The sequence below is a fragment of the Vulpes lagopus genome, chromosome 11 (genome assembly GCF_018345385.1).
Source record: "Vulpes lagopus strain Blue_001 chromosome 11, ASM1834538v1, whole genome shotgun sequence".
NCBI classification, from domain to species: domain Eukaryota; kingdom Metazoa; phylum Chordata; class Mammalia; order Carnivora; family Canidae; genus Vulpes; species Vulpes lagopus.
The window spans coordinates 34,261,806-34,281,660 of NC_054834.1; the positions used below are offsets into that span (position 1 = coordinate 34,261,806).

The window sequence follows — 19,855 nt, forward strand, 5'->3', positions numbered from 1 at the left end:
TCTTCAATATCCTTCATCAGTGTTTTATAGATTTTAGGGTACATGTCTTTCATCTCCTTGGTTAAGTTTAGTCCTAACTATCTTATTATTTTTGGTGCAATTGTAGGTAGGATTGTTTTCTTAATTGCTGTTTTTGCTGCTTCATTATTAGTGTATAGAAATACCATAGATATGTTGTTTTTTGCATCCTGTGACCTTACCGGATTAATTTATCAGTTGTAGTTTTTGGTGGAGTCTTTCAGGTTTTCCATATATGGTATCATGTCAATTGCAAATAGAGTTTTACTACAAATTTGGATGCCTTTTACTTCTTTACGCTGTTTAATTGCTGTAGCTAGGACTTCCAGTGCTATAGTGAATAAAGGTGATAAGAATGGACATCCTTGGGGCGCCTGGGTGGCTCAGTGGTTGAGCGTCTACTTTTGGCTCCGGTCATGATCCTGAGATCTTGGAATCAAGTCCTGTTTTGGGCTCCCCTCAGGAAGCCTGCTTCTCCCTCTGCCTGTGTCTCTGCCTCTCTCTATCATTAAATAAATAAAATCTTTAAAATAAAAAAAAAGAATGGACATTTTTTTCTTGTTCCTCCTCTTAGGGGAAAAAAAATCTCAGTTTTTCCCACATTTTTTGCTGTGGGTTTTCCATTTTTGGCCTTTATTATGTTGAAGTATGGTCCCTCTAAACTTACTTTGTAGAGGATTTTTTTTTTATCATAAATGGATGTTGTCATTTGTCAAATGCTTTTTCTGCATCTATTGAAATGATCATATGGTTTTTAACCCTTTAATCTTACTGATTTGATGTATTACCTTAATTGATTTGTGAATATTGAGCTATCCCTGCATCCTAGGGATAAACCCCACTTGATGGAGAATGATAATTTTAACAGTTGTTAGGAGGTTCTATATGCTGAGCACTGTTCCTAGTGCTTTGGATATAGTAACTCTAACAACTATATGAAGTAAATACAGTTTTTTAAAATATATATTTTATTTATTTATTCATGAGAGAGAGAGGCAGAGGGAGAGGGAGAAGCAGGCTCCATGCAGGGAGCACAATGTGGGACTCTATCCAGGGTTCTGGGATCACATCCTGAGCCAAAGACAGACGCTCAACCGCTGAGCCACCCAGGCATCCTGAAGTAATACAGTTATTAACTCCATTTTGCTAAAGAGGAAGCTGAGGCAGGAAGAAATTAAATAAGTTGCCTAAGGTTATATAACTCTTTAGGGGTAAAACTGGGTATCCAACCCGAACAACCTGACACTAGAGACCTAATAATTATTTAGGACCTGTGTTGTCTTATACTTGTAGCCATTAGCCACATATACTTTTGAGCACTTGAAATGTGGCTAGTCCAAACAGATGTGCTCTAAGAATAAAATACACATCAGATTCTGAAGACTTAGTATGGGGTAAAAAGTAAAGTATCTTATGAATAATTTAACAAGATATCATTTCAATATTTAACATTGACTACATATTGAAATGATATCTTGGCTGTATTAAATAACATCTGTTATTAAAGTTATACCTGATGTTTTCTACTTTTAAAATGTGGCTACGAGTAAATTTAAAACGAAATGTGTGGCTTGCATTATATTTTTATTGGACAGTGCTGCTAAGGACAACTTACCAATGAGTCGAGTCTAACTGGGAAGAAGAAATAGAAGGGTGGTGCCAGGCAAAGGGAAAAAAGATATTAGGATCAGATTAGACTGGCGTTTATCTTTGAGGGTAGTGTTCACAGAGTGATCCATGGACAGTCTACATCAGATCTGCAGGGTGAGGCCAACCCTGAAACTTTAGTCATCTTTAATTCATTATTTGCACCTCTTGCAGAGTTTTTAGGGCTGCCTAGAGAGAGGAATCTGCAGAAGAGACAGTAACTCTGGTTTTATAAAGGCAGTGAATATGAAACCCATACTCTTTAATTTTCTGGTCAATTTTGTTGAATTGGACTTCAGCAAAATTAAAGACAGAAAAAAAAAAGAAAATTGATGACCGTTAAAGATTTGCTTTTCAGAGATTGGGTGTTTGCTACTTGCTTATTTAATAAATGAGGGAAACACTTAAAATTACCTTATAATTTAGCCTTTGACTGAAATGAGTGCCACTTAGCTCAGTAAGCAAACTGGGTAAGTGCCATTAGCTCTATGATTTAGTGATTTGTTTGGAGTGTTTGGAATGTTTACATTGGATCCTGACCACCCTAAATAAGTCGTATGTTCTGTTCCCCTTATTCTATAGTACACTTTGGTAAACTGACTTACCTCTTAAGTTGTACCACAGCTTGGTGTTAAAATTCAAAATATCCTATGGGCCAGGGTAATTTTAATCTTTCCTAAGAGATACATGGTGAACTATTAGCTTTTCTTTATAGTAACTAATAATAAAAAGTTAGTGTGATTTTGTCATGAGTACATAGAATTTACAGATCTTAAGGTCTTAAAGTAATGGTTCATATTGACATTAAACAGTGCACAGTTCTTAAATATATGTTAAATATATTGCTTTTATTATCCACAGTCTTCATTAAGGATAAATTAAAAAATGCTGATAATGGGAGCAACTGAAGAATGTCAACCTTCATAGAAAAGTTACCAGAGGGAAAGACTGCCTGAATAAAATTGTTTACCTGAATGGCAACTTGATAAGACATTCATCAGCTATTTTTTTTAATATACACCATCCTTTTTTTTTTTTTTTTTTAATGTGCTTGGCCTGCTTGCATAGGCATAAGGAATAACCTCGGTAAAGTGCTAAGATGCCAACACTTTTTAACAGCAGACAATAGCTATCAAATAGCAGCCTGCAAAATAGTATCAAGTGATTTTCAACAGACCTTAGGAGGCTACAAAATTTATATTACCAGCACAGAGTAGAAATAGCCATAAGGGTAGTGCCCAGTTTGCAAATGTTTCCCTTTAAAATAAAATGTTTTCTATTTTTATGTTGACTAGAATCTATAATGCATTTTATAGTATTATAAATAGATTCAGGATTCCAGACCAACCTTCAAACACATCTTTAATCTTCCTGACTAATAGTTCTGTTTCACCTTTTAAACTCTGTGCTATGACTTCTTTAGAAAATGTATTCCCGTCATTGGAGGAGATGCCTGGTTAAGTCCCCTTTCTCTTTTGTTAATAGGAACTTCTCAGTCAAAGGCCTTGAGAAATAGAAATCTCCATAAACACAAATATCTTGTATAAAGAAAGTATTTCTCAAGGTCTTTCTCTTCCTGGATGTTTGGAATAACCACATAAAGAGATACTGGGTCTCTGCAGGGGCAGGAAATCCAAATTGGTGCTATCTTTTGATTGTATGAGTCATTTTTGAATTGACTCAGGTACTTTGTATTCCAGTACAGAGGAGAAATAACACATTTTTCATAGTATTGTAGAGCATTCAGCAGAGGTTATGTGCACCAACTAAGCTCTTTGAAGGCTTATTTGATTTTGTCTCTACACTTACCACAGTGGCCAACACATAAAAGATGCTGTGTTTGTTGAATGGATGATTGAATGAGTGGAGTGAATGCTTTCTCTGAGATTGTGGTATTTCGATAGATTCTTTCTATAGCAATATTAAAATGGAATCATGGATTTTAGAGTGATAAGCTTTTTAAGGTTGCTTTCTCAAACAAGAAAAACAGCATTTTCTAAAATTCTGTAGATGGAATGGCTTAGTTGCCATGAGCCCACAATACAGCAGTTGTTTTTGGTGTAGTGGAAAAATTAGCAGAAAAAAGAAATTGCCTAAGTGAATTAGATTGCCAAAGAACAAACTAATTTTCCAAGTTATCAAAAAAAATTTCCAAATCTGATAACAAAATGCTTCTATTTAAAAATAATACATAATAATCTTGCTTTGGCCTGGACTGTAAGTCTCATGTTTCCTAATTTTTATGCTTCTTCATAAGCCACAGAAGAAGTAGGTAGAGCAGAATACTTGTGAGCTTGGGCTTTGGAACTCTGGAAGCCCTTTTTCTTTTTCTTTTTTTTTTTTTTTTTGGAAGCCCTTTTTCAAACCCCACTCTGCCACTTAATTCTCTGTGATCTCGGTCAAGCTATATAAACTAAGTAATCTGGTTGTCTCATTGTAGAAAGGGGATGATAATTCTTGTCATGCTTAAGTGAGTTTATGTCTATAAAGCACTTAGACACACAGAAATGCCGAATACATGTTAGTTGTTACACGAAAACCCCTGTATGTAAGTTGCCCCTTTTTGCCTTTGCTCATGCTGACCTTTCTTTCAAATATATTTGAAAAGTTCCTTGCTGCTTTTTAAAGGCTTAGGTTAAGGTGACTCCTCCCTATATATTGTCATCCCTCTCATTCTCTCATCCTTTTTATGATAGTTGTTATAGTACTCACCGTGTACTATAGTTATGTGTTTGTCTGCTAGTAGACATTAGATCATAAGATCTTTAAGGACAAGGAATGTGTTTGAATTTTTCTTAGTTCCTACCAGAGGGCATGACACATGGTATTTAACAGAGTATTTGTTAAATTGTTTAATTGACGTGTATATGGAAATCTTCTATAAGTTGTGCGGTGCTAATCGGATGATAGCACTGTTTTAGGACTTAATATATGGCTAGCAATGTGCTTGGCATATTAGGAAGTAGTTACCTGGTGTTTTAGTACCGAAGATGGGAATATTATCACAAAGCTAATTGAGCAGATTCCAAGTGCCAAACTGTTAACTTTCTTATCATCTGTACGTAATTCATTTTAGCAACTTTTAAATCTTATATGTGCTTGAAAGTTTTATTTGTGTCCTTCTTACTGTAAGCATCCTAGATATCAGGTTCAGTCCCATCTTTTGTTTTTTTAAAAAGATTATTTATTTGACACAGGGAGAGAGGGAGAGTGTGCACAAACAGGGGGAGTGGCAGGCAGAGGAAGAGGGAGAAGCAGGCTCCCCCCCTGAGCAGGGAGCCCATGTGGGGATCATGACCTGAGCTGAAAGCAGATGCTTGACAGACTGAGCCACCCAGGCATCCCCCATTTTAAAATGATTCTTCCTTAGAAATTTGAAGCTAATTGGTTTAAATTCAGTATTTTATTTATATCTTGTAGTATTTTAATGGCTAAGTCTTTAGAACTGAAAATTTATGGGTTAGGCACTGAGGCCTTTGGTATGCTTTTTAATTTAAGTCCTTGAAACAGGGCAGCCTGGGTGGCTCAGCGGTTTAGCGCCACCTTTGGTCCAGGGCGTGATCCTGGAAACCCAGGATCTAGTCCCACATCAGACTCCCTGCATGGAGCCTGCTTCTCCCTCTGCCTGTGTCTCTGCGTCTCTCTCTCTGTGTCTCTCATGAATGAATAAATAAAATCTTAAAAAATAAAAAAAAAAACAAATCCTTGTAACAGCCCTACTAGATGTAAACACTTTTATTTTCTGTGCTTTTATGGAGATAAGTAAAGCTTACAGATGTGGGGTAACTTGATGGTAATGGCTAGTTCCAGGATATGAACCTAGGCAATTTGATTCTGGGGGCTAAATTTATGGTTTTTCAAGTCACTGCTCTTTTTATATTTTCTTTGAACTTTATCTGTTTTTTAATTTAGTTTGAGTTAATAGATATAAAATGTCTAATATTTGTCTTAGAGTAGTTGCTCAAAAAGTGATAGCTTTATTCCTCTTCTGATATATCATGAGATAAATTCAAAGATAATTATAGAAAAGTAATAGGAGCAGTGTGAGGGATCATAATCATAGCTATGAGATTTTTAATTCCTTATTGCAGTGTTTGTTGAACATCCTCTTTTAATCTGAGAAAGTGTTCTTGTGTAAGAAATCACAGAGTATCAGAAAATAGAAATCATGAACCTCTTCCAAATTCAGGTTTTTTTTCATTGTCTTATGAAAAACCAGTTACATGAAGACATCTGTATGGAATTTTAGGTGTGCTTTTTTGTCATTGTATTTAATTTGTCATGTCTGAGCAACAAATGTTTGTCATTTTAAGGATTTTTAAAATTCACTTTTGTGGTTTGGTTTAAATGTGGCTAAACCTAACATCCAATATCTTGAGATCAAATGGCTTGCAGTTTTACTATTACATAGGTTGGGAAATTCAGGACAAATGTTTCTTAGTTATTATTACATATAGAAAAATCCTGCTATTATATAGTTTACTTTTTTTTCTCCCTTAATACCAGAATAATATTTATATATCAGGAGTTGGTTCTATTACATTTAGAGAAAATGTTTTATAAAATGTGTCAAGCTCTGTATTTCATGTAAGCACTTTTCATCTTTTTTAATAATAGGTAAATCAACAAACTGGGAAGATGATGGTTGGGGAGCATGGGAAGAAACAGAACCCCAAGAACCTGTAAGTCATAAATGTATGCATGTTTGTTGAAAGTGGCATTTTCCATTTGTAATGATGGTGACATATTCCTGCGTTTGGTTGTCATTTTAAAACCTTCGTCAAGAACATCTTTGTGCTTACTTAATAATACCTATGTAGATACCTTTCTTAAGGACTTAACTTTATAGTTAAGCAGGCTAAATGAAAAATAACTGCTTTGGGATTCTTTCTCCTTCATTAGTTATTATTTCAGACTCCTCCACTTATTTTTTCAATATATATTTGTCCAGTGTCCACCATATTCTAGGCAATTTTCTGGTTGCTGCTAGCATAGTAATGAGTAAGGTACATGAAGTCCCTGTGTGTATTTTCACCTATGACTAATAGAAAAAGCTAACCTAAACTGACTTAAATAACAAGGACATTCATTAGCTCATATAGAAGGAAGTCAGGGTAGTATGGACTCATAGATGATTTGATCAGGAGATTCAACTCTGTCATCAAGGACTTAAGTTCTTCCCTTCTGTCCATTCTGCATATATGGTGTTGACTTCATCCTAAAGATTGTTCCTCTCATAGATGGCATGTGCCACCATGTTTCTTCATTCATGACCAGAGGGGAGAAAACGACTAGGGCTTTCTGTGATTCTTGTAGGAGCAGGGAACAACTTTCTCAGAAGCCTCTAGTGAACCTGGTCTATATCTCTTTGGCTGGAATAGACCAGAAACTCATTTCTGAACTAGTCACTGGCAAGGGACTAGTCAGTTCTACCATTCTCTGGAGGTGGAGGATTAAAGTGTCTGCTTCTCCTGAAGCCCATGACTGGATAGGAGTGGAGTTAATACCTGAACAATACCAGGATTTTTTATGAAGAAAGAAGAATAAACATATATATTAAATAGGTCTTCTTATCATCTCTATTCCTGGCAGCTTACACTCAAATGGGGAGAGAAACTTTTTCAAAAAGATAGATAAAAGTATCAAATAGTGGTAATCAAAATTACATAGAGGATTCAAATGGTGATGTGGTGGCAAGTGATCAAAGGACTACGGTAGTTTGGGTGGAAGGTTTTTCAGAGGATGGGATATTGAAGCTGAGATCTGAAAGACAACAGGGAGCCAGCCAGGTGAAGGTCTGGTAGTGAGCATTGCAGGCAGGGCAACAGCTCATGCAGAGGCCCCATGGAAGGACTGGGCTTGGAGTTCGGCGGACATGGAGAAGGCCAGTGTGGCTGGGCAGGACTCAGGCTATGATATGGGGTCAGAGAAGTAAGCAGGCCTGATGTAAGGCTTTGTGAATTTGGAGTTTATTCTAAATGTGATAGGAAACCACACATAGCTGATTTCTTTTATTTTTCTTTAAAGGTTTTTTATTATTCATGAGAGACACACAGAGGCAGAGACATAGGCAGAGGGAGAAGCAGGCTTCCTGTGGGGAGCCCGATGCGGGACTTGATCCCTGGACCCTGGGATCATGCCCTGAGCCGAAGGCAGAGACACAACCGCTGAGCCACCCAGGCATGCCTAATTTCTCATTTTTAAAGGTCATCTTGGCTGCTTTTTTGGAATAGGTTGAAGTGGAGAGCAAAAGCTGAAGCAGGGAGACCAATTAGGAGGCTGTCATGGTAATGTAGTTGAGAAATGATGGCTTACCTTAAGGTGGTATCAATGAAGATGAGAAAGTGAGTGATTCACAGATAAGTTTTAGAAATAATGATAAGACTTTCATGTAAATTGGTTGTGAGGGCTGAAGGGGAAAAAAACAACAGAGATTAACTTCTTTGATGTGGTGTGGAGAAGGTAAAACATACTTGATAAGATGTTGTTACTCCCTAAGGCTGGGTAATAGATACCATTCTCTTTATCTTTGTCAGTGTTTGAAAATGTCCATAATAAATTGTTTTGTTTGTTTTTAAAAATACCCCTCCCAGATATTTGGCTTTTGAGCAGCTGGCTGGATGGTATGTCACTTCTAGAGTTGGGGAAAACTAAAGGAATAGGTCTGGGGGAGAAATGAAGGAGCATTGTGTTGCAGGAAGCAGAGCATGCAAAGGTCATACCAATCTATGGAAAAACTCCAAGGGGAAATTAAGAACAGGAAACCATTTCAGAAGGCCTCCTGAATTGAGATGTATTGAATATGAAGTAATGCAGCTCAAGGAACTTGGTTATACCATCACTTAAGCAAACACACACCTTGTTCCTTGCCTCTCTAGTGCTGTGTTAACAAGGAGACTCAGCAGTACTCTGTCTCTGTTTTTACTATGATCGACTGTCTTCTGCTTACTCAAGAGTTAGACTATTTCATGACTGTTGTTTATATCTTTGACTTGTCTTGGATTCTTTCTCCTCTTTGTTTCACACCTAGAGCTCATATGAGGATTTGATGGGGTCAGTTCATCAGTATTCAGTATAGGATATTTGCAGAGGGTGGGGCATAGTGTTTATGCTGGGCTACTGCATGGGATGTCAGCCCACCTACCACTGTTGCCCTCTGGCCCAACATCCACCAGCAGTCTGGTTAGCTATGACAAGAATGGGAGGCAGAAGGAAGGAAGAGGAGACGTATGTGTAAAGAAGTTTGGATGCTCTACATGGCTTTATGTGAGCAAACCTCTCAGAAGGAGATGACTGTGCTTTGAGAATTTCTCAGAAAACGGTAGTGTAACTAACAGCTACTTTGCATGTGGTTTTGGATACATTTACTTTTAGTATTTGTTCTCTAGAATCCTATAACTAAGTGACAACAAGCTCCTGAGTAAGTTTGAAGTTTTCTGGAATAAACCTCACAGACATTGGTTGTTAAAGTGGACACATGTATTTATAATCTCAGAGGAGATTCCACTGGGACAGTTATTGTTAAATACGTAAGATGGTGCTGGTGCTGAGTTATGTCACTTACTTACAGACCCAGAGGTCCACATTTTAAGTGTCTGTTGATACCTAGTTGGTTCTTCCTGGAATGGATTTTTACTTGTGAGTGACATAGTTGAGGAATTGTGTGTGAGGCTAGTTTTCCTCACAAACATCTCTTAGATTTTCTCTGATAATTTTAAGGGAGTTAGATGACTTGACAGTGTGTCAGACCTGCTTTCTGGCTCATCTAGCAGTGTGCCTTCCCTAAGCATACGCTTCTTTATGGCATTATAACCTAACATAGTAGAAAATTATTGCAACTACAATTTGGGGTCAGAGAAGCAATAGGCCTGGGGTAAGGCTTTATGCATTTGGAGTTTATTTTAAATGTGATCAGAAACCACACTATTTCTGTTTTGGAAAGCTCACCTTTGCAGCTCTGTGGAATAGGTAGTAGTGGGTCTTTTTATTAGTTGTGCCTCTCATACTCATTAAGGTCATGGGCCAAGAGTTTAGTTTATAGTATTTCATTTCGATGTGCCACTTTTCCAGCTGATTCTGGGTGATGTGGCCAATGATTCCTAGTTAGAGTGTGTATGTTTAAACAGACTTCCTTTAAATCTGTTAAAGTGTGCCATTTTCTTTTTATTGGCAAGAAAATCCAAAATCTAAGAGTAACATTTTTTAACTGTTTCAGTGAAAAGCTGAAATATGCTTCTACTCATTCCAGAGCACATTAATTTTTATGTAATGTAGCACATTTCTTCATTTGGATAAGATTTGAATGTTTACAAATGGCCCATGTGGATGAGGGTAGCTTGTTGTTCTCTTTGTCTTAATTGATTTGCTCACCTAGCCAATTTGACAAATACAGCAAGTGAGAGTTGACAACAATTCTGGGTGTAGCAATCATTCCTAACTGTTCTTATTATCCTCCTATGAACCCTTGTACCTTGTCATGATCTTATGTATGTGGTGAAGGAGAAGGTATTTGAATGACAACAAAAGTGGGCCAGGACAGTGATATTGAGATGTTACCTGGATGTTAAAATGATCCTGCTGTATTTAACAGTGTGTCTTGAGTTTGGATCCTGTCCTCAAAATAAGACAGCATCTTTGTTCAGGGAGACTGTTTGGTGAATGAGAACAAAAATGGCAGTGTGGCCAGGAAAAAGGATATGACTTCTGTCTTCTTGCACTGCAGCAGCATCTAGAACTGTCACACATAACATCAGTATGACGTTTTGCCAAGTGAAATGTTTTATTCCAGGGCAATTAGAAATGTTAACTCAGCTGAGATAAGAGACTTATGTTATTTCTATTGCTGTCTAGGATTATGAACAATTCCAAAGGCATAGCCAGCTCTAGAGGTGTAACAAGAATCAGTAAATTTTGACAGATGTATGAACTGCATGCTCTGGTCAAGGTAAGAGATGTAGCCGCCTCATCAGAATGGAGAGGGAACTTTGCACTGTTTCTTGTTAGGAACAGATTGTGGACTTAAAACCTGCCCACCTTGAGAGTCTCACTGGCAGGTCTTGTCCACATTAAAGTTGAGGCCAGTGTTGGAACAAGAGAAAGGTCTCAAATTAATTTATGGCTGTGTCAGGGTGCTGTATGTAACTGCAAAAATAGTATAGGGTTCTCTACCATGGGCCTGTGGTTATCATGACCAGCATAGGAGAGTAGTATGACATGAGAGCAGTGGTGTGTTTTGGTAATAAGTGCTAAGTGAAGAAAGCATGTTCTAATGATCTTTATCAGCAGAAAGTATACATCCATGACACGGGCAGGCTTCGAGCTTTAAGGATGGCTTCAGTTAGAGAAGAGGACGGTTGTCTTTCTCCTGTAGATATTTCATGCCTGTATGAGTCCACTCAGCTGCCATAACAGAATGTCACAGACTGGGTGGCTTAACAGAAATTTATTGTTTCACAATTCTGGAAGCTAGAGGTTCAAGATCAAGGTGCTGTCAGAATTGGTTTCTGGTGAGACCCCTCTTCCTGGCTTGTAGATGGACACCTCACTGTGTCCTCACGTGGCCTGTCCTCTGTGTGCAAAGAGAGACAGCAGTGAGTCCTGGTGTCCTTTCTTCTTACAGGGATAACCAGTCTGTCAGATTAAGATTCTGCCCTTATGACCTCATTTAACCTAGTTACCCTCTTACCTCCAAATAACAATTACACTGGGGGATTAGGTGTTCAACACATGAATTTTGAAGAGGATACAATTCAATCTGTAGAAATGCCCCAAATAATGGATCCACATCAAGCATAATTCTTATGTGCGCAAGTGCAAAGAATAAGGTTAAGGAATTCCTATTTGCCCATAAGTAAATATACTAAAGAATTAAAAATGCAAACAGAACCGACTTTCAAGATGGGAAAAAGAAGGCAAAAGGATATTCTGTACTAACTTAATTTTAAGTGAGCATCATGAAGGGGTGGTGTCTTGCTTGGAGAAATTGGAAAAGAAGAGAGTTTTACTATAACACCTACCAATTAATGATCCTATAATAAATAGTAAATAGCTTCCTTGTTTTTTTTTAAACAGTGTTACAAGGGCTGTTAGTTTTGTTTGCTTTGGGAAAGAAGTGATTAGAGAGGAAGATTTTTGCCTAGCTTAATGCTATAATGGAAATTGAGGCAGTTAAGGAAGAAGCTTGACAAGGTTTAATTTAATTTTAGTTGTAAGGCAGATTAATGAGCTTTCCTTCATTGGTGTATTGAGTCCCAACTGTAGGAAGTATAGAGTCAAGGATTTGTTTGGCAGTGGTTTCTGAAACAGGAAGCACAGAAGGTGCTGCGTTAAGGCCCTCAGTTAAGGTAGAAAGTGGGGGAATTTTCCATTCAAAAGACACTTTAGAATATGTTCCATCTGTTTGCAGAAAGTGATATATTACAGTTTATAGAGGCAATTTGATTTAGCAGATTAACAAGGAATGAAAGCCAGATAGAGGGCCCTAGAGAAATGTTTGTTTACAGACTGAGAAGTAGAATATGGTGTGACCTGATTAGAGATTCTTAGAACATTAATAATCTGGGATAATACTGGAAAATATTTTGCCTTATTTTAGTGTCATTAGACTCTGGCGTCCTCTACCACACAAGAGACATAGCACCAGATTGGCCAGAGGCAGAGGAGAACACTCAAGTGATACTAAAGTTATGTTTAGGTTCTTGTACAAAGGGGGAGATGGCTACAGAGGTTCTCCTTACTAAGGTGGGCTCTCATTAGGACTTTGACATTAGACTCTTAGAAATACCACTTTTGTGGGGTGCCTGGGTGGCTCAGTCGGTTAAGCATCTGATTTAGTTTCCACTTAGGTCACGATCTCAGGGTTCTGAGGGTGAGTGAGTCTTACGTCGAGCTTTGTGCTGAGCACGGAGTCTGCTTGTTTTTCTCCCTCTGCTCCTCCCCCAGCTGTGTGCTCGCTCATTCTCTCTCTCCTCTCTCTCAAGTATATAAAATCTTTAAAAAAAATTAAAAGTACTCCTTTTGCCAATGACCTTCCTGTTGACATTAATACAAGCTGGATCTAGCCTAGTGATTCTCAGTTGGGGGGTGATTTTGTCCCCTTAGGAGACAGTTTACAATGTCTAAACACATTTTTGGTTGTCACAGCCTGGGGGAGGTGTATCTAAGTGGATAGAGGCCAGGGATGCTGTTAAGCAACTTACAATGCACAGGGTAGCCCTCCAGAACAAACAGTTGTCCAGCACAAAATGTCAGTTGTCCCAAAGTTCAGAAATCTTGGTCTAGCATATTGCTTTCAGTATAACTCTCTCGATCCCCACCCTCTGGCCTCATTGTTTCTTCCCTTACTGACTTTTGCCTTTAAACTCTGCTACTGCTGTTTTTAGTGGGGTTTTCCCATCACTGGGGAGAGTGAGGATAAAATTCAGGTGTTTCTTTTTTTCTTTACCAGAAAATTCTTTGGGCTTTGTGTTCTGCTCCTTCCTTTTTCCAGTTAATATAATTGGGAGGTTTTTCCCTGTATCGGCAATATTGAAGTTTTGTATAACATTTTGTTTGGGAATGAAAAGTCTGCTACCTTAAAAAACATTTGAGAAACGCTGAGCATTATGTATGTTAATAATAGACCAGAAAAATGAGAAAAACCCATTTGTATAGTTGTTTACCGTTTGTTTCAGAATTGCTGCAGCATGTAGGTCTCTTGGTTTAAAAAGCGTAGATGACCATTTTACATCGACAATTTAGGTAGTAAACAACTGAGAATTACATTGAATGGTCTGACTGTTCCGTGATTTCACCTATGAAAGCACAATGACAGTGACAGTATATATTGCAGATGATAGACTTACAATGCTAAAGTCGAAACCTTTGAGAAACGATTCTGGCTACATCAATGGCCACCTAGTCACCACAGTAGCTGATAATACCAAAAAACATTTGCCACTATGTTTACAGAGTAGTAATTTACCAGCTCTGTGGCGGCTAGACATAATTGAAAGGCTTGTTAAATTACTGCAGTTTTTTATCATCTGCTGCATTGTGAAAGAATAATCACTTGACAAATTTGTGGGCTTAAAATCAAAAGAAATATATTTTTAAAAACATATGTTTTAGCTCTTGTTGTTTAGACTGAATTCCTTTTTATAATCTTCATTGGTGGTGGCTTCAATAGTTGTGCAGATTAAGAAACATTCTTACTGGTCTCAATTCAAAGAAAAATCCTTGAAGTTTGGGCCATATTTAAATAAAATAATATATTCCCTCCTTCTGTTCCCCAAACAGGGATAATGTTTTATAGCTAATAGATAAATTTAATGTTATCTATGTTATAATGTAATGATATAATAATCAGGTAGGTACTAGTTTTTTGTAGAAAGCCAAGGTAAGATAGTCCTTGGTAGGTAGTGCTGTTTTTGTTTGTGGGTTGTTTTTTTTTTTTTTTTTTTTATATGTTGCTTGGGAAATTATCTTTTCAAATGATGCTGTTAGTTTAGAATCAGTAGCTTCAAGGGGGCAGTATTAGTGATTACAGGCCCCATTATTGTGGGGAAGGTTCTCAGAAAACCTAGGCAGATGCCCTTATGGTAGAAAGCAAAATGATTAGCTTGCATCTTGTTAGTCACTGAATGTATGCTGATGCTCTGTGTGACTTTATATTCTTATTAGCTCCTTTCTTACCTGAGCTCTCTTGATGAATTGGAAATTTTGTGTGAGTAAAATTCTTGTAAAAACCAGTGCTAGTTCATGGAATCCAGCCTGGAAGAGATTTCCTCATTTCTGCTGTACCAATACTTTCATCCAGGTACTTTTGCTTGGACTTGAGGTTCCCCTCAAAGATCTGACCCAAGAATTCCTTCAAAAAGACCCACATTCTGTTTGTATTTCTGATATAAATATTTGTCTGTTTTCCTTCCTGGGGTTCCTTTATCAACTATCTAATTTAGGGCTCCCTAGCCTATCCTCCAGCCTTGCTTCTACCCTCTATTGCCTAGAGCTGTGGTTCTCTGCCCGGGGCAGTTTTGCCCCCCAAGGGATATTTGGCAATGTCTGGAGACACTGTTGGTTATTGCACTTGAGGGTACTACCCTACCATGAAGAATTATCCTATGCAAAATGTCAAAAGTACTGAGAAACCTTTGCTTAGAGCAATGTATTTCAAACTATTTCTTGACTTTGATAAAATCACTGTATTGTGTCTTGACCAGCACTTTTGAAGTAATGAAATAAAATAGAATTTTAAAAATTTGGAGTACATCTCAGGTTGTAAGCGTAGATATTATTTTGGGCATCTTTTGTCTATTTTGTTATGGTGCAGTGAGGAAGGGGAAAGAGGGTGAGACCAGGAGGGATGGGGGGGGGGGGTGGGGAAGAAGAAATTGAAATCTGTTGGGATGGGAAATCATTTTTATTGCTATTTTGGAAGTTTCTTTTTTTTTTTTTTAAGTTTAAAATAATGTGCATACACAAAGAAGATTTGACCAGATAGCTTCATTGCTCAAAAAATGCTTCAGCGAGTACTGGTATCCTCAAGGTCAAGTGTGAGCATCTCAGCATGGTAGATGAAAGCTCTTCGTCACCCACCTGCTGCCGCCGTGTCCCCCTTTACCTTACACTTTTGGACTCTGCTTTGACAGCAGCTCCTTGCTGGCTCGTTTGCCTCTAGGCCTTCAGATATGTTGAGTTCATGGTTTTCTAGAGAAATACGACACAGGGGACTAGTCTGGGATGTCTACCTCCTCTTCCTCTCTGCTGCTGCCCCCAGTCTGGCTACTTCTACTCTCCCAGCAGGATTTAGTTTAGGAGTTACATCCAATAGGAGGTTTTGTTGTTGTTGTTGACATCCTACCCCCCTCCCCCAACCCAGTCAGGTTTGGTGAAAATTCTCTTCTCTCTTCTTTCTGCCCTAACACAGGGCTGGCACACAGAAGTGTGTAGCCCTACTGGAGTGTGTTGTGGAGGATAGATTAAAGCTGGGAGAAGGACGTGAGACCACTGAAGATCTGGTCATCCTCTGGGATTTTGACCCACAAACAGTTGCTTCATTCTTCCTCTTATTTGGATTATTTGTCCAGACCCTTGATTTTAGAGGTTAGGAACCAGAGTTGCTAGGGAAAGTGTCCAAGGACTATATGAATGTGTATTACTTAAATTTATTACCTATGGCATTTGTGTGGTTAGCGACAGTCCACTTACTCTATCCAAGCCTTGGTTTCCTTTCTTGGACAATGAAGATTTTGAATCAAATGATCTCTGTGGTTCTTTCTGTTTCTTTATACGACTTTGTAATCTCATCAGCTGGCTGAGAGAGGTTATGACACATATGTGAGGGGGAGATTGTTGATCCCAGACAGACGGTTTTGGGGTCTTTGATCATACTGTCTTGTACCTACTACTACAATTTCTTAATTTGGTGATGAAAAAAATTTTTTTTACAGGGAACTCTGGGTGGCTCAGCTGGTTAAGCATCTGATTCTTGATTTCAGCTCAGGTCATGATCTCAAGGTCCTGAGGTTGAGCCCCTGTTTAAGTCTCTCTCCTTCCCCCTTGGCCCCTCCTCTCCCTCTCTAAAAATAAAATAAATAAATTTTTACAGTATGTTTCTTTGGCTAGATCAGTAGTTCTCAACTTCAGGGCATTTTGCTCTGCAGAGTACATTTGGCAACATCTAGAGACATTGGTGGTTGTCCCAACTGGGAAAGTGCTGTGGGTATTTGGTGTGTAGAGGCTAGTGATGCTGCTGAGTCTCCAGCAATGCATGGTCCAGCCCCAAATGTCAGTGGTGCTGAGGCTGAGAAACCCTGAGGAACTATTAATCATCTGTTAAGGTTTTAGTGCTTTCAAGGCAGAGCTTGACTTCATATTTCTTAACATTTATTCTAGTATTCATGACTTTTTAAATTTAATAAATACTCCATGTACACTTATTCTGTGTTTAACTATATTAAAAGGGAAAAAACTATTTAATGGCTCTCTTTAAAGAGAGACTAGTTGAACAAGAATATTAAATATGTGATAAGCCGGGATCCCTGGGTGGCGCAGCGGTTTGGCGCCTGCCTTTGGCCCAGGGCGCGATCCTGGGGACCCGGGATCGAGTCCCACATCGGGCTCTCAGTGCATGGGGCCTGCTTTTCCCTCTGCCTGTGTCTCTGCCTCTCTCTCTCTGTGACTATCATAAATAAATAAAAAAATAAAAAATAAAAATAAATATGTGATAAGCCTTTGCAGAAAAGGTTCCCGCAGTCAACCATGTGGCTGAATTGGATTAGGTTAGACCTCAATTGATCCACATCACTTCTTTACTTCTTCAGTCCCTGAGGGGCACTTGCCTTTTGGTCTACAAGTGGGGGAGCTTCTCATCATTTCTTTAGTTCTGGATGCATAGCAGCAGGCACTACACCTGGTTACTCCAGGTGATAATAGCAAGGAGAGCAACAGGTAAGATCCAAAGGTGCTGTGACAGGTGTGCTTAGAGGGACCAGCTTCCCTTGGCGGTGCAGTGTGGGAAGCAGCACAGAGGGTTGGCACTTCAGGGGAACTCCAAAGCTTGAGTGCACATTCCTACCCCATCTGTGTAACCTGGGGGAGGCTATCTTGATAAGTATCTGTTTGTCCATCTCAAAACTGGGAGACTAACATAACCTTTTGGGAGTTACCATAAGAATTAAGATTTACCTGTAAAGCACTTACCACAGATTCTAGCACATAGTAGATATTTGCAAATGTTGCAGGGAACATCTTCCAAATCACTGATACGATGCCTGTGCATTTGCCTTGAGTTAGGTTACCAAACCCAAAGTCACATCAGTGCCAAATGCTTGTTGATAGGCTCACAGACCTCTACTCAAGATGGTGTGGAAAGATTTCTTTATTGTGAGAAGAGATGTCTGTCACCTTACTGTGGCCTGATTTCTACACACCAAATTGCTTGGGTCCAAAGTAGCAGACTCTGTAGAACAATTTAGGACATGTACTTTTCCATCCTTTTGATCTTTATTTGCCTTCATACATAACATGTTCATTGTTGATGTGCCATCCTGATATACGTAGGGATTTTTTTTTCTTTTTGAGGTTAAAGATTTATTGAAAGAAATTTGATTTATAAAAGGCTTCTTCTCCCACTCTCCCAGTGATTTTCAGTTTTACTTCCTAATACTCTGGCATAATTGACACTATTTGGCAAAATAGCTAATAAAGGTTATGGAGAAAAAACTAGTTATGGTGAAACAACACATTTTTACTTCTGTGTATAAGTTTAAGGATATTATTCGTTTGGTTACTGTCAGTAGGGGCTTTTAATCTTATTCAATCTGATACATTGAATAGTGTGTCTTACGCACAAAGAATGGTGTCTTTGAATCACATGTGACCAGGAGCTTTTGGCTGTGTAGGTGTCTCGCTGCCCCCATGCCCTGCTCTGTATGACTGGGCATCACAGGACTATTGAGCTTGTGTTAAGAGCTCACCACCATTGCATTTCATGATAAGCTGGCATCATGCCCAAGCAGCAGGACTTAAATCTAGAAATTTATGGTGTATCAAACCCTATTGATGATAACGTAATGTAATATAACCATATGGTAGTATATTCTAACCTATTTTTAGAATGTGGACCTCCTGCTTGGATGTGCCCTATTTTACCATGGCAAACAGGGCAGAGTGGCTTTTTGTCCCTCTGTCATGAGGCAAGATGGAGAGGTAGAGAGGTCATAGAAAAGAAAATGCAGTGAAGAGTGACAGAGTTTGGTTTTCTCCCTCTTTCAGTAAAACCTGAAAATGGTTGAATTCCCAGAAACTAGACTGCTAATTCATGTGAAGTTTCTTTTTTCTGGCTTCATATTCCTAGAAAGGTACATTTATGAGGTGGCTAAGCAGGGTTAGGCATGGAACCAGTGATTGGGTTGTAGTTTATCTGAATTTGCTTCCAAGTGGTGTTTGTTTCCCGTGCTTTCATCTTGGTTAGTTCTTACAGGGTAAAATTAAAATTCATGCTTGCTTCTGGGATCACTTGTAGTCCATCTTCTAAGATGGTAGTAGACAGAGCTGAGTTCTAGGCCCTCTTACATCTCTCTAACTTGTATTTTCCATGGTTATGTCAACTGGAATCTTGAACTGCTAAATCTTAGTATTACTTAAGGGAAAATGTTCCAGAGGATACTATTACTTAAAGATACTAGCTTTGAATCGGTTGCTCACTGGCATACAGGGTCGTGAAAGAGTGATTGTAGGCTATTCCACTATCTTTGTGAATACAAGAGACGTGGGAATGCTGTTTCCACTCATCTGTGTGTCAGTGGGCTATGTGATGTGTGGACTTGAGTCCAGTCAAGCATGGGCATAGCCAATGAAAAGGCCCGGAGTCTAGTGTGGGAGAAATAAAACCACAGTAAATAGGTAGAGAGTACTAAGACTTTTGATTGCAATGAGTTTGAAAGAAGGTTAAAAAGTCAGTAGGATGGAGGGATAAGAACTGGGACTTGGGACAGAAAGGAAGAAGAGGTAAAGTACTTTTGAAGGATGCCAGGAGAAATGTCTCAAGGACACACTGGCTCACATGTTCAAGCAGTGTCTGTGGGAAGGTTAGCCTGGGATAGAGTGATCGGTAATAGTAATCCTTTGAGAAAAGTCTTTCATTGACTGTGAGACTAGAGTCAAATCACAGGCTAAGACAGGCTTCTTTTAGAGCTGTTACAGCTCTATACCAGGATGAACAAGCAGGGTGATGGGATGGAAAGACCACCTGAATTAAATGTTAGGAGGCTTGGATTCTAATTTGGGTTCTGACACTGATTTTGTGGCAGGAAGCATATCCCTAACCTCCCCGATACTTTTTTCTTCATTATAAAATGAGGTTTTGAACCAGTTAGCCTTTAAATGCCTTGGATCTTATTCTATTCTTTTACTCTGTGTCTTTTTCAGCAAATATAAACATGTAGATCTAATCCTTGTTAGTGGCATTATTTTGAAAATGTAGGAGAGAAACAGAAGTAATGTGCTTTCATGAAAAGTAACTTTTCAAAAAGTAAATTTTCAGGATCTATTGTTTGAATATCATTTGGGAAGTGTGATAAAAGGAGAAAACCTGATTGTATAGAATTTGCTAAATTTGAGCTGTATCCTTTTTTTCGGAGCAGTGTGTTGATTCTTTCATATTGCACTGAGATGGAAATTTTAAAGTCTGAGAGTAATCAGAGTTTTA

General features: G+C 38.5%; 1 protein-coding gene across 3 annotated transcripts in view; it reads left to right on the plus strand.

Annotated features, from left to right (window-relative positions):
• Positions 1-19,855, plus strand: part of RAB3GAP2 (RAB3 GTPase activating non-catalytic protein subunit 2) — a 97,774-nt gene that overhangs the window by 13,344 nt on the left and 64,575 nt on the right. For all 3 annotated transcript variants that reach the window (XM_041723650.1, XM_041723652.1, XM_041723651.1), the window contains exon 2: positions 6,283-6,347. In XM_041723650.1, the coding sequence (XP_041579584.1) occupies positions 6,283-6,347 (65 nt within the window). The remainder of the gene's footprint in view (positions 1-6,282; positions 6,348-19,855) is intronic.